At 54.0% G+C, this 14802-nt stretch overlaps 1 protein-coding gene across 8 annotated transcripts in view; it reads right to left on the reverse strand.

Annotated features, from left to right (window-relative positions):
- Positions 1-301: 301 nt before the first annotated feature.
- The window catches only part of JARID2 (jumonji and AT-rich interaction domain containing 2), a 250806-nt gene continuing 236305 nt past the window's right edge, over positions 302-14802 (reverse strand). For 6 of the 8 annotated variants that reach the window (XM_073225156.1, XM_073225154.1, XM_073225157.1 and 3 more), the window contains 7 exons: positions 14270-14384; positions 11302-11407; positions 10002-10184; positions 9373-9503; positions 8449-8632; positions 5936-6043; positions 302-2200 (listed from right to left, as the gene is read on the reverse strand). In XM_073225156.1, coding sequence (XP_073081257.1) covers positions 2021-2200; positions 5936-6043; positions 8449-8632; positions 9373-9503; positions 10002-10184; positions 11302-11407; positions 14270-14384 — 1007 coding nt within the window. In that variant the 3' untranslated portion in view covers positions 302-2020. The remainder of the gene's footprint in view (positions 2201-5935; positions 6044-8448; positions 8633-9372; positions 9504-10001; positions 10185-11301; positions 11408-14269; positions 14385-14802) is intronic. The other 2 variants (XM_073225151.1, XM_073225150.1) reach the window with 2 other exon arrangements.

Genomic DNA, 14802 nt, shown 5'->3' on the forward strand with positions numbered 1-14802 from the left:
GGCAGCACGGCCTAGCATGTAGCGTGTGATGAAAGGCCCCATTCCAAACAGGCAGCGGTGAGGGGGCGGCAGGCCCTGCTCGACGTGCACCACTAGCTGGCTTCCAGCGGACACACAGAACAGGTAAACAGCCATTTGGTTTTGCTCAAAGGATATTCAAACCACCACCAACAGATGGCAGGTGAGCAAGAATAAAATGCATTGTTTGCTCCAGCCCCTGCCAAGGGGAAGGATTCTTGGCCCTCTGCCCATTTATCAGGAAAGAACGAGTCCATCTCATCTTCCACCAGACAGACAAAGGTCCAAAAACTTTGTTTTTATTATTAAACCTTGTAGTACAAACCTGTAAAGTAAACAAAAAACTGGCAATAAACAACATGAAGTCCTCCCTCCCGAGGGAGGGGTGCAGAGCAGCGCTAATAAATTAAATGTCAAACTGTAAGCCACAGGCAGAAGTTCACTGTCAAAGAGGGAAAGTACACAGCAAGGCCATAAGAACCGGACAACCACATTGGAAAACACGCGACTCTGTTTATGTAACTGTTAAATACGCAAACAGTTCAAGCTTCTGTAACGACCACCGACAAAGCGTATCACAGGACGTTCCTGATAGTCCCACGGGCAAGCTCAGTGCAACGGGGCAGCTACGGGATCGATGAGTCCAATTATGAAACAAAGGACAGCTTGTGAAAACAGTTCCCTTTTTTATTCCACACATACTGTACACACAGCCGGAGAAGGGCAACAGCTACTCCATTACCATGTTGTTGTTCAGTGATGTAAGCAGCACTTATAAACGTTACAAGAAAAACCCTGTAAGCATCCACTCCAACCGATGAAGAAACTGAAATGTAAGGCTTTTCTTCATCTCGTCTTCTCACCCCCCTCCCCACCCCCCACCGAGAAAAAGGCTCAAGTATTTAAAACAATTTACAGGCATTATGTACAAAAGGGATGGGATTTTTTTTCTTCTTTTTTCTTTTTGTTACAACATGAAGAGAAAAAATAGACAAGATGAGCACAAATGCGTTTTCACATTCAAAGAACTGCAGGCCGCCTTGTGGCTCTAAATGTGATCATGAACGAAACAGATGGAACAAGAAAGATTAATGCTGACTTGTGAAGGTGTAAAACAAGCAGTGAGATGAAGATGGAATGTTAGAAAGATTGCACATCTATGACACAGAAGCACTTACGGCTCCAATCAGTTTTTTTTGTCTTAAGGATGCTATTGAAGGGTTTTTTGATAAAGTAGCCAACAGCACCAAAAATAACAGAATGGATTTCCTAATGAAATCAGGCACAGGTCTCCCTCACGTGACCCTCCAAGGCAGGCAGGCTTCTCTCTTCTCTTCCTTAACAGATGCATAGTGATGTGCTGGTAGAGAACCTAGTCACTCCCATCGCCTCGTTTTGCCTACGGTTAGGAAACAACATCCACCTTCAGCTGCCATAACCACCCACGGACACAAAACGGGGGTTCTCCGGTTTTAAAAAATACCAACTCATTTTGCACATGACAGAAAAGGACAGCCAAAGTAAAGCCTTTTCTTTTCTCGTGTGTGTGTGTGTGTGTGTGTGTGTGTGTCCTATCCCTTTTCCTCTAGAAAAATCTGCTCACATGACTGATGGGTTTAAAATTTGTTCTCCAAACTTCACCCTCTTCAAAAATGGGTTTAAAAAGCCTTTTTTCCCCCAACAGTTACCAAAAAAAAAAAAACAAACACAAACAAAAAGGCTTTTGTTAGCCACAGGGGCAATACAAATTAATACAGCCCCTCAAGGGTTTGAAAACAGTGAATATACGGCAGTTCCAAAAATCTGACTGCAGTATCTAGGATTCTAAGTACAAAAAAAAGTTCAACAGTTTAATGCTAAAACAAAGTTAGTTCTCTAAAACCAGAAGAAAATCTTCTTTCGAGCTAGTGCAAAGACAGCGTGTACCCTACAGCAAGTACTCCAAACTAGAATATAATAATTACAAAAAATATAGATTGGTCGCCCATGGGTGTTGGCATCTTCACGAGCCCGAAGCACTTCTGGATGAGCCGGAGGATGACAGCCGGGACGGCGGCACGTCCACCGTGGCTCTCTTGCGGGGCCCTCTTTTTGGTGTGGGTTTACGGAGACAGTTCTCAATGCTGCCGTTCTTACCGGGTACCTTGCCACAGATCTGATTCACCAGACTGATGATCTGTTCCTGTTTCGGATTGAAAGGAAGACAGAGTCAGCAAACCGAGAGAGCGCAGTCCGAGCATGGCCCCTCGTGTGGCAGGAGGCACGTCACCCCCTCAAACTCTGTCAAAGTGGGGATTTCTGGGCGTGACCCTCGGAGGGCAGGTCAGGGAAGCCAGCACAGGCTTTGACAATCTCCCCCAGCAATGCAGAGATGCGGTGAACTGGAGGACTAGTTAGAACACTTCCCGAGAATGAGGCCCCAACTGGGCACCTAAAATACGATGCTTGCTTGCTTCTTAGGGAGAGGCAGCTGCCATTTCTCATTGCAGAGCCAGAATGGGGCAGATGAAGTGCACAGAGCCTGCCTCCTCGGCCATCTCATATGTACCCCACCTCCTTGTCCAAAATTCAGGGGAGCCTGACAGCACCTCCAGGTGGCCACACGGTTTACACAAATTAACCCCTCAAATACAGGAAGCCTGTTAACTATACATGGTAAATATATAACTGTCCTAAGTAAGAGCTGCGTTCTGCTCTGGTTCCCCACACTGACCTGAAGCTCACAAACTCCTATAGCCTCAAGGCAGGTGGGGACGCTTGCAGCCTTCCAGCCCCCAAGGAGTCCCCATGGGTACCCCTACTCAGAGCCAGAACTGGCTAACAGGCTGCCCAGCCCTGCATGCTGCTTGACAGCAAGGCGTTCACAAAAGCCTGGGGGGATTAGGGGCTCACTTCTCTCGACTTGCTCCCTGGATGGTAACACACCCCTGAAGCGGTCCATTTTACCCTGGCCACCCTGACACTTGAGCCACTTTACGTGGTGGCCTTACAAGTAAATACAAATACTCCTGTTACTCCCTCCACAGTGAACAAGCATTGTAACCCTGACCCACGGGAACCATTTATCTGTCGGTACCAACAATATATGTGTAACATTACCACCCAACCATCCAGTTTTAAGAGAAACCACGGGAGACAATTTCAAAATGGCTTGTGGCCTGGCATGTACTTAATGTGCACCTGCTCTGGACTGGGGGTGGCTGGAACCATGCAGACACAGGGAGGGGTGGTGGTCATGGCTTTTACTCGGGGGCTTGCAGGTCAGCTATCCCAGGGCTGTCTCTCTGGGCTCTGGAAGCATCACAAACAACTGAAAGAAACTTGAAAAACTTGTTTGTAAGCACAGTCTCAGCAGCCCCTCAAAGCATGTATGATGAACATGACAATAAAGCAGAAATAGATGAGCTGCTTTAAAACCTGGTTATGCGTGGCTAAAGCCACCTCAACAGCACAGCGTTCCAGCCGGGACCTGCCTTCCGGGAAAGGCAGCAGTGTGCGGGGACAGGCCTTTCCACACCAGGCTGAGGCCAAGACGGCCCCAGCACGTGCTCAGAGATCTGCCTGCTGGATGCACCTGGGCTTTGAACAAGAGCTCACAGTGGCCTCACAAGCCATTTTTGAAACAACCCAAAGCTAGAAATACCCCAATTAAAAAAAAAGCGCAGTTCAATTCAACAGGGCCTGATCTGCAGGTTTTCATTTACTAAACTAGGACACTGACAGAGTAGGAGGCTAATTTTTTTCTCTTCCTTACTCATCAAAACCTAAGCTTCAGACAGACCCTACATTTCTGATTATTTTTCTAGGATTTTGGTCACATCCAAACTACAAAATGGGTGGAAATTGACCCACATTTGTAGTTTCAGGGTCCCCTTGGAAGAGCCCCTGGCACCATGGGCTAAGCTCTGAAAGGTGCCAGAGCTGTTCTTTCTCACACACTGAAGGTTTATTTTTAACTGCTCTGACATTTGCTATTGAAGCGAAGAAGCAAGGAGGGCTGAGTGGCTACTGCCTTGCTGAACACGCTCTTTAAAAAACAAAGATCTACTTTTAGCTTCCCAAACTTCTAGTTTAGCCAAAGGCTTATCAAATCTGACCTACAGCCTGAGCCTCTCTGGAGTCACATGGGCACACTGGCTGGCCCGGTGTGATGGCTGGACGCAGTCGCCTCCCCTGGGGCCAACCTCCTGGGTCTAACGGGGGTGGGGGGGGTGGGAGGCCATGAGAGGGATTCTCACTACCAGCAGTCCTGGTGCTGCGGCAACCCAGGGCCATGCCAGCTGTGCCCTGCACCCAGCTCGCAACAGAGAGGGCCACTCCCCAGGGACAGTGGGCCGAGCCTGGAGGAAGGGCCCCAGCTGCAGCGTGTGGAGCAGTGAGGCAGGAGGGCAGGGATGACAAGGTCTCCACGGCAATGTGAAAGGTGATCCCCAGCAGGGGCCCTGGGTCCCTCAGGAAGTGAGAGGTGCCCTGTGAGGGCAGGGTCACGTCTCCAGGATGCTGCAGGTTGGCCCTGAAACACAACTGCACCGCAGCTTGGAGGCATTTGTGATAAACAGTGCATGAGGCTGGTGGGTGAGGCCACCTCTGCAAGCCTGAGTGCCAGCGCTCTTCTGCAGCCCTGGGAGCGCTCTGCTGTCCAAGGGTCCAATCTCATTCCAGGGAACCTTATGGGCCAGGGAGGCCAGCCAGCCAGCACAGACAGGGCAGCTGATGGCATACAGACATGCCATGTGTGCGGCAGGGCACTGGAGGTGGGGAGGTCGGGTTGGATCAGGGATCTGGCTGAAAGTGGAATGAGCGGGACTTGCAGAACTGGATGCAGAAAGCCAGGCACCTCAGCCCAGCCAGGAGCTCACAAGTGGCTGGCAGGCCTGCCAGAGGCTCTCAAGTTCCCAAGATTGGCTGATGATTTTGCACCATGAGAAAAGCTGCTGAGTGCTGTTTTCAGTCCCACCCATCACCACGCTCCCAGCCCTGGCAGAGGTGGCAGTCATGCTGCCACTTCGTGTGTCACACACACCATCCACATAGCCGTCGGCAGAGCCCCCATCCTGCCACCCACACACTGCAGGAAATGCCCCCGAGCCTGTGGAAGGGCACAGGTGTGTGCACCTGTGGGAGGGAACTCCCTTGTTTCTTTACGTCTCGACACCATGGGGCTACAGCCAGGAAGGTTCCCTGGCCCAGAACTGGGGGCACCTCTGAGCAAACAGACGAGAGAAACCTGGCTTTGAGGCCCTCCCAGCAGCCACTCTGCACACCCAGAGTCCAGATGGCCCGTGACCTGGAGACATGGGAGAAAGCCCCACTCCACGCCCGCTCACTGGCACCAGAGCTGGTCACCTCCACTTTGGGTCTCGCCTGTGATGGATGTGCATGGGGAGTCCACTGTCCCCTCTGGCCTGGGCCATAGATGACAGCGCAATTCCATTTCCTTAGCAACCTGAGCAGTGTGGCACTTAAGAAGCCAGCACCTGGGTCCTGAAACCCTTGGACCCCTGCCGGCCAGGAAGGCTGACAGAGGTGCCCAGGCCGGCCTACAGGCCAGCAGCTGGGGCTAACATCTAAGAAAACCAGAATCAAACAACGTCTGTAAAAGTAAAAAAAAAGTTTTGGTTCCTGGGTTTCTCCGAGCTAGGTCCAACACAAGCTGAACCTACCTTTTTCTCCCAATTTGGGACAAAGGGCTACTTCCTGCCTCTCTGTCTGGCCAGAAAATGCATGGAGCCTTACTGGCCGCATGCGTGCCTAGGCCTTGCCAAAGCTCACCTGAGTGGGATCAGGCACGGCCCTGTGCAAAGTGAGCACAGGGGACAGTCGCCACCCCTGCAGAGCCTCCTGCTGCCCGCCTGGCCCTCAGAATGTCAGCCCCTGGACGCCCAGAGCAGCAGGCATGGCGCCCAAGCAGACTGACCTCGTCGTAACGGTACATCAGCTTCAGCCCCCGGCAGGACTTCTGCTTCTCCACATGGCGCAGCGCACACTCCAGGCAGAACACCACGTTCTCATTTTCCTGTACGACCTGCAAGAAGAGTCACCCGAGATTCTACGGTGGCCAAGCACTGCCAACTGGAGGCATGACCTGGGAGGGACCACTGGTGGGGAGGGCTCCCAGGAGCCACTCTGAAAGGCCTGTCCAACACCCAGTGCCCCAGCGGGGGGTGGGGGGGGGGGGGCGTAGGGGGGTCTGACATGCAAGCACCAGAACAAGCGAGTCACCTGAATGGGATCTTCAACTAAAATACTTGCCCTCCTCCTGGGCTACACCTGAGGATGGCCTCAGGTCCCTCCAGATTTCTGCCCACTTTCCTGAGAGGTTCTAGGCGCCCTCAGGCTGGTGAAGATGGGATGAGACAGTGTGGCCCGTTCATCAGCCCACAGGATCTGGGGGCTTCTAGGCTGTGTAAAAACCACCCTGGTCCAAGAGGTGCCAGAATGGATCAGGAACAGCCTGGCAGGGACCACACCCTGGACACTTCCTCGGCCAACACCTGGTTCCCACCTTGCTCTTCAGGGGCTCAGTCAACCTGGCTGGTTAACACAGAAGCTGACCCCTGCACACCACCAGGGGCCCTGACACCTGTGTTCAAATGCAACCCCAAGGTCCAGCCAATACAGTACTGGATTCTCTGTGACTCAGACAGGTGCCCCCGCCGACCTGCATGGTAGCCTTCCAGCTGGCTGAGCACACGTGCCCCAGCACACGGCTGCTGGCCCACCAAGGACACCAGCAAGGGGGACTGGGCCTGAGAGGCCCCAAGAAAGTGACAGCTGCCTCGTCTGTGTGTGTGGTTCTTATCACTCCCCCTGCTTCTAGTCCTGTTCTCAGCTGTGTTAACACACAAGATGCAAGAGGCTCCAGGGCCTTTTCATTGGATTTAGGGGAAATACCTACACGAGAAAACAAAGGAACAAGGAAATAATGCTTAACTGGCAGAAACATGTCACTTCTTTAAGACACTCGGGCTATGGATAGGAATGGACAAAAATATGTAATATAGGGAATAAAATGTGCGAACTTACTAGTAACCCAAGCAATGAGAACTGTAAACATAAATAAAACCAATGAATTTAGGATGCATGCTTTTGAAAACACTCAGGAGGCTAATGAAATATGCTTAGTGACGACTCTCCAGGTGCACCTCCTGAAGGACAGCCTGACAATGAGGTCACATGCAGCATCCCTAGAAAGCAGGGACTGGGCCCGTGTGGCCCACTGAGGTCATGACATGTCACTCATACTCAGGGGAAATTCAAGTCCATCTCAACACAGGAGGAATGGACACAGAGGTATGCAGCTTTTATGAGTCATGTTCACAAAACATTTTAAGATCTGGAGTACTTTTTTCTTTAAAGACAGCATAGTTATTGATTATATTTCTTAAGAAGTACATAGGAAATGAAAGATTAGATAGAAAATACAAATCATCTTCAACTTATAATGGGGTTATATCCTAATGAACACACTGTTAAGTCGAAAACATAAGTCAAAGATGCACTGAATCCACCTGCCCTACCAAAGGGCCCGACTGAGCCGAGCCCTCCTACACCTGTGCGCACACTGACGTCAGCCTAGAGCTGTTCAGTACCAGCTGACACGGAGCCTCCTGGATAATGAAATGAAGTGCCGGATATTGTGTAAGACTGACTACCATACCGGAAGCGAAAGGCAGAATGGCTCTACGTGTACTGGCAGGTCCCCTCGTGACCGCAGGGCACGCTGGGAGCTGCCTGGGACGTGCTCACTCTTAGCTTGGTGGCTGCATGTGTCTTGTGAGGCACAGGTGGTACACGGGTGTCAAGTAGGGGGTGCTTACTACCCGCGCACCTCCTTCTGGAGGAAGAGTATGAATGGGGAAGGAGGGCCATGGCCCTGGAGGGCTGAGGCCAGGCTCAGGCCCATGTGGGGGCTGGGCATCCACGGGCCTGCGGCTGCCCAGGAAGAAGGAGAGAACTATGAGCAGCAGAGGACGGGGCCCCATGGTCTGGCTGTCCAGTCAAGGAAGCTTTCCCCTGCCCCTCTAGCCAGGACGGCACGGGGGAGGGGGGGGTGGCAGCGGCAATATGCAAACAATTAAAGCCAAGGCTGGGGACATCAGGAGACCAGCTGGGCGGGGGCTAGCCCCTCAAGGGTGCCGCGGGACAGTGACAAGGAAGCCAAGACGGGCGCTGGTGCCTAGTGGGCCAAGGAACTACTGCAGCACCCAGGAGGCCCACAGGTTCAGCTGAGGGCAGATTTCAGTCTCGGGGCAAGGTAACTGCTCACGTAGCTGAATGGGAACTGCGGCCAGCGAGGCGCCAGGGCTGTAGACGGGGGCCTCCAAGGAGGAGCGGGCAGGGTGCCTGGGTTGGGCGGCCCGGCGCCCAGCGAGGCTGCGAGGAAGGGCGCCCTCTGCCGCCGCCTGCCCACTGCCATGCAGGGCTCACCATGGAAAGGTAGCACAAATGCTGGCAGATCTGACACCTCCTCTCCGATGTCTCCAACTGCAGCCATTTTCGAGGCTTTTTCTTCCCATCCACCGTGGCGCTGCTGCTGTCGTGGCTGCCGTAGCGGGCGGACGAGTGGAGGCCAGCCTCGAACAGCTGCCGGCGCTGCCGCAGCTCTGTATCCCTGCGGGCACCGCGGAGGCCTGCACCATCAGGGCCGAGTACCTGGCCAGGGCCCGCCGCCCGCACCCCGGCTCCCACTGCCTGATGGCATCCACCCCTCGGACTGGGAACGCAGTGGGCAAGGCAGGGCACTGCTGGAACAGGTCCCGGGGGCAGGAACCAGCTCCCCGGGACCACCCGGGGCCGCCCACCACAGGGACAGCCATGCGCCCCCACCAACAGCAGAGTGCTTCCTGGTGGAGGGCGATCACGAAGCTACACGGGGGCAGAAAGGGAGGCAGTCGCACGGGACGCCCAGCTGAACCACCAGCCACCACCGCCCTGGGCAGCCTGCGGGATCGGTACTCGGCAACGCCTCGGACTACACCGGGCCAGCACCGCACACCAGGGCTAGGGGCGGGTGGAGGATACCGACGGCACAACCCAGCTGGGGCACCTCGGGGTTCCCCACACCTGCACCCCGACTCAGGCGTGGCAGCAGGCCACCTCCTCACTGCGACAGGCCTCTAGGCCCACTCCCACTCACTCCCACAGAGAGGGCTGACCTCTGGCATCGGCTTATCAGGAAACTCTGACTCCAGACATTAAGCAAGAAGAGTAAAGGGGAAATTACAGCAGAAAAAACACACCCCAAGTCTTCCCCCACCTGGCCCAGCCCCGGGCCAGCCCTGGAGCTCCAAGTCGTTGGCCCACCCAGCCCCAGAAGGGCCTCGGGGTCTCCCAGGTCCCAGTCCGTGCTACCTGAGCTCATCCAGAAGGGCGGAGATGGTACTGAGCGTGGGGCCGTTTTCCTTCTTGGCTTCCGCCTGTGCGATCTGATAAAGTAACTTCTCCATGGAGAACGGCTTAGCTATATGGCGACGCTTCATTTCCTGGAAGACAGGGCACAACTCTTCAGGGCAGACTTTCATTACTGGGCAGCTGTCAAGGTTTTTCTTCCCTTGGGCAGGGGGCTCTCTCTGAATTTTCAAATTTGAATTCTATTTGGATTCAAAGCAATTGAAAATCATACAATGATACTGTTTGCATTGGACAAAGGCACCAAAACCCAGAAAGTCACCATCCAAGCCCCCAGCCACGAGGGAGGTGTCCCAGCTATAAACTGGGCCGCCTGTCTACCCATTTCAAGCATTTGCCTTAAATGCCTCAGTTTAGTCTTTTCAATAGTAGTGGGTCAGTAACGGAACTTGAAAGTTTGTATCACTAAACTCAGGAATTCTCCTTTCCTAGAAAAACCTTTTAGCTACATCTTAAAGGTTTTAAAGACATATTCTGAAATTAAACACTACCTAAAATATCACGCGGGGCCGTGTGCATGATGCGTGTGCGGCCCCTGCAGCGGGGCGGGGCGGGGCCTCACCCAGCCCTACCTTGGCCGTCTCGAAGCCCATACTCGTCCACTGGGTGGTGGCGAAGTGCACAGTCTCAGAGACGCTGTAGCCACAGCACACTTTGGACACGAAGGATCCCGGGAAGCAAACGACAAACTGGCCACTCTGTTGCACGGTCCTGTGGACCTGGATTCCCTCTTTGCACAGCACCTCCGGGGAGATCTATGGGGACAGACTGGGCTGAGCTGCACTTCCTGGGGAGCTGCGATCCAGCCGTTTTCCTTCCCATCCAGTCCCCACTGGCCCACTGTACTTGTGCTGCTGCCTCTGTGAAAGGCCTAAAGCCCCAACAACCCTCCTAGCGAGGCCTGTGACATAGCCTCCCACCCAGCAGGTGTGTTCACACACACATCTGGCATCCAGGTGGGGGCTTCAGGACTTCAGAAGGGGCTTGCCTCCTTGTGAGGAGGCAGATTCTGTTTTGTATTAAAGATTTTCTTTGGTTTCTCCTTTAAAAAATAATGATACATAATTCTTAAAAGAACAAGAACTTCTAAATTGATACCGGCCCAAGAGTGACGAGATGCACGCAAGCACATGGCCCCCGTGAGTACCCAGCCCATCCTGTCCTCACACAGTAGTGCCAGGGTTGGGGTGGCATAAATCCACACCCCCAGGGGTGGGCTCTCTCCAGACCCAGGGGGGCCAGGAGGGTATAGGCTGGGGCCTTGGCACCCCCAGAGGGGCTGTCGCTCACCTTCTTTGAGCCAAACAGAGCGAGGTGGGCCCAGCAATGACGGGAGACCCAAAGCTGGAATAGCAGAGGCCAGAGGGGCCCTGGGCTCGGGTGTCAGCACTCAGCTCAAGGCTGGAGAGATTTCCAGGGTCAACAGGCCTCTGGACTTTCAGAAAATGGAGTCAGAAACCTTTGTGCTCATTCCTCTAACACTGAGTGTCCCTGACCAGCAGCCCAGCCATCCTGGTACCAGGGAGGCAAGACAGGTGGAGTGCCCAACCTAAACCCCAGCCCTGCCCTGCAGCACACCCACCTCCACTTACCAAACAGGCCCTGGAATAGATTTCAGGGCCACAGCTGGCAGAGCCCCACTACCCTGTGTCCTCAGGGAAATGCTTCCTTAGTTGGATTTTCCTAAGAGGCCATTTTGGTTTGGATGGTTTTCTGAGAATTTATTTTTCACTGTCCTCTTTGCCTTTGAGAGGGGCAGGTCAGCAAAGAGGGTGACTTCACAAAACACCCCTTGCTGGGCCACAGTTCCCAACGGTGCACCCCTGCCCCCCGAGGCCCGGGCCCCACGGCCGGCAGGGAGCCCAGCCCTACCATGACGTTGCTCTCCAGCATTTGCAGGCCTGGGGTGCCGTTGGCTCGCAGCAGGGCATGCACCACGTCCTCGAGCTTGTTCTCCTCCTCAGCAGGAATGCAATACCTGGGTTGTGGGGGATGAGCAGAAGCAGTGGCTTGACAAAGACCCTGTGCAGGGGGAGCATGAGCTGGGCCCACCCTTCAGCCTCCTCACAAAAGCAAGCAAACACAGGCCTGGGCAGTGACCTCAGAGTGCGGGAAGTGAGCGACCGGCAAGCGGCAGGAGTGCCCTGCTGTGGCGGTGAGGTGCACTGGACGTGGCCAGCGCCGCAGTTCCCAGGCCTGTGCCCACCCCACTTCCCAGGGCAACACAGCCACACCAGCAGGGGAAGACGCTCATCTTTCATGTGGATCTGACCCATGTGTGAGCCATGAAGCCTTCAAACCAAAACCATATGTTTAAAGCCCTTTGGTAATCAGATGCAGACATATGGGCAGACTCGGCCTCTGGTGGGTGCTCCCAAGCCTGCACGTTTCTGTAGCACAAAGCTGCTGGGCCAGGATGCGGGGCTGGAACACATGGTTCCCTCAGCCCTCCAGCCCTGTGAGGGCCTGGCCCTGCTCTGCGGCCTTCGACCCACAGACAGAAGAGGGCTGCATGGCCGGGAAAAGGAAAGGAACCCCTCAGTCCTCCGAATACAGTCAGGGAAGGAGTACAGTCTGCGCTCACACTGCCTCACCCCTGAGATGGGAGGCAGCACACAGGCCCCACGACTCTGCGGTGTGTGCCAAAACCCAGCCAGCCCAGGGGCAGGAGCGGCTGGCAACACAGCCAGGTGAGTACACTGCGAGGGCCTGCGCCAGGTAGGCCAAGGAGATGAGGGCAGGCCGAGGATGCAGTGATGGGAGGGGCTCAGGGCAACGCAGGCCCTCTGGCTGGATGACTGGGAGGAAAGGCTGAAGATACAGGCAAAACTTAACAGAAGAATCTGGAGCCCCAGCAGTCACACGCAGTGGGGGACAATCAGAGCTAATGCCCCGAGAGGGCCCACCAGGAACACCCCTGCCACCTACAACACGTGAAATCCAGGTGGCTGGCGGGCACAGGGAGGAATGTGGGGCCTCCTCCAGGCCCCCTCCCCTCTCCAGGGCTGGGGGCTGCCCGCAGCCTGCAGACACACAAGTGCAGAGCAGACTCCTGGGTAAGGACACTGGAGCACAGCCCATGATCCACTCCCAGAGTGGCTGGCTGAGCTTTAGGCTGCCTGTGCACATGAAGCTATTAACCCCCAGGAAAGAGCCAAACAGGAGGGACGTAACTCTGGTGGCAGCCAGGCTGCTCACCCCACCCATCACGCCCCACAGTGGGCCGAAGCCCAAACTCCCACCTGTCCACACGGCTGGCTGGTGGGCAGGCACCAAGGCGCTTATGACGAAATCACTCACTTGGAGCCCAAATCCTGGTCGCGGTTGCTAAGTGAAGGGAATGCCAATCACCACATTCAAGTATTTTTTAAATGGTTGTGTGATTTCAGTGCCAACATATTCTGTTACTGATTTGTGATTTAAATCCAGGGTTTCTAACCTAAATCACATATTTTAGGAAAAACCACACACCATGAAGTTCTCTGATCATATCCCGGCCTCCTCTTTCTTCCCCACCATTGAGGTTCCAGGGATTAGTCTTCAAAAAGCCCACAGAATCTCAAGTTTCCTAACCTCTAACTCAACAGTCAGGCAGTAAGAGTCAGCACATGGGCCACATCCCCTCATCACCCTGTGGTCATGGGTCACAGCCCACACCACCAGATGCAGAAAGAGGGCTCTGAGGGGCCAGCCCCTGGGCCTGGGGAAGCCATGGAAAGCAGCTCACAGAGGACCACCCCTACTCTCCCACAGCCAGCAGCCCCTGGGGCCCTGAGCAGAACCGTCCCGTCTGCTCTCCGCATGACCTCTGCCCCAAGACCACCATCCCCCTTGGCCTCCACGGTCCAGCAGCCAGTCACAGTCTCAGCACAGAAGACTAACTGAAGGGCACTGGAGACCACCCACCACCCTCCTGGGCACAGAGGCTCCACAACCAGGGTCCCACAGGCCCGCCCAGCTTCAACAGGAACTACTACTCTGACGTGGCCCGAGGGCAGGGACGTCACAGCGACGGACCCATGGCAGATGCTGGCTCGTTGGTGGGAGATCATGAGTTTCTAAGACTCTATTTTAATAACAGGTGCCTAGTCACCCCATTAGGACAATAAGCAATTAGTGTGGGATCCGTGTGATGCTGGCAGACTGTCAGGCAAGACATCTGATTATTTGCAGCAACTTCCCATCTGCCACCGTAAACAAAGAAACCAGAGAGCCAGACCCAGATCAGGACTGGCTTGAGCTGACGGTTAAGGATCACAGGTGGGTACCGAAGCCGGACGATCCCCCGAAACAGACAAACTTGTGCCGGAGAAACAGCACATGCATCTCTGGGCAGCATGAGCTCCCCTCCCAGGGATGCCTACACCCTGTGTAGCCATTGGAAATGCTGGCTGGAGACAAATGTTGAAAATAACCCCTCATGTGAGGCCAGAACGGTTTACACTGGGTGAGAAGACTGACATGTCCATTGCTACTGGTTAACTTCCTCTGCTACTCTATTTATTCTGCCCAGGATGAAACAAACTCTTGGAAATCAACAACAAATAATATTCTAGAAGGAAAAAAACAAACAAACAGGCAACTGACGAAAAGAACATAAATGGCCAATGAGCTATGAAAAGATGCTCAAGCTTTAAAATGAATTTTTAAAATATTTAAATTGAAAGGAAATTTAAAATATTCTCTGCCAACTTGAATACTTCCACTGGAGCTAAGAAATCCCAGGCTGAGAAGCGACGCAGGGATAAGGAAACCACCCTACAAAGGGCCGTCAGCCCCCCAGTGAGTGGGAGGTGCCATCCAGCCCCTCCACAGCCCCCAGGGGCGCTGGCGTACTCACCAAATGCAGTCAGCACCAGTGTGTAAGTAGTCAATGTAGGGAAGGTGGTTTTGGTCTCGAGACCAGCATGAGGTAGAAAAGACCATGCCAATATTTAGCCAGGGTATTGTCACTCCTACAACAAAAGGAGGGCATGGCATTATGAGGACAGCCAGCATCATCTCAGAGTAGCAGCCCTTAGAAATCACTTCCTTCTCCCCAAACAAGAAAAGGTAGGATTCAGAACCAGATAAAAGCCAGGGACAAGAAGATACCTGCTCTTTCCTGCTGCTACACAGAGACAAAGCTAGGAAGTTGGATGCTGTCATAAAACAGTATCCAAAGAAAAACTTAATTCATGAGGTAAGTAGGGAAGCAAGATGCCTCGGAGAACAAGCCTGTGAGGTCTGCTGTCAGTCAGCCACTGGCCCCCAGCATGTGCTGGGACCTGTCGACCCCCCAGGCTGAGACCAGAGGGAGCCGACAGGACCCCTACTGGTGCTAAAGGCAGGACGCCCAGCACCCCGTTTGGAGAGGCCTTGAGTCATCGCTCC

This window comes from Manis javanica, chromosome 16, assembly GCF_040802235.1.
Source record: "Manis javanica isolate MJ-LG chromosome 16, MJ_LKY, whole genome shotgun sequence".
NCBI classification, from domain to species: Eukaryota; Metazoa; Chordata; class Mammalia; order Pholidota; family Manidae; genus Manis; species Manis javanica.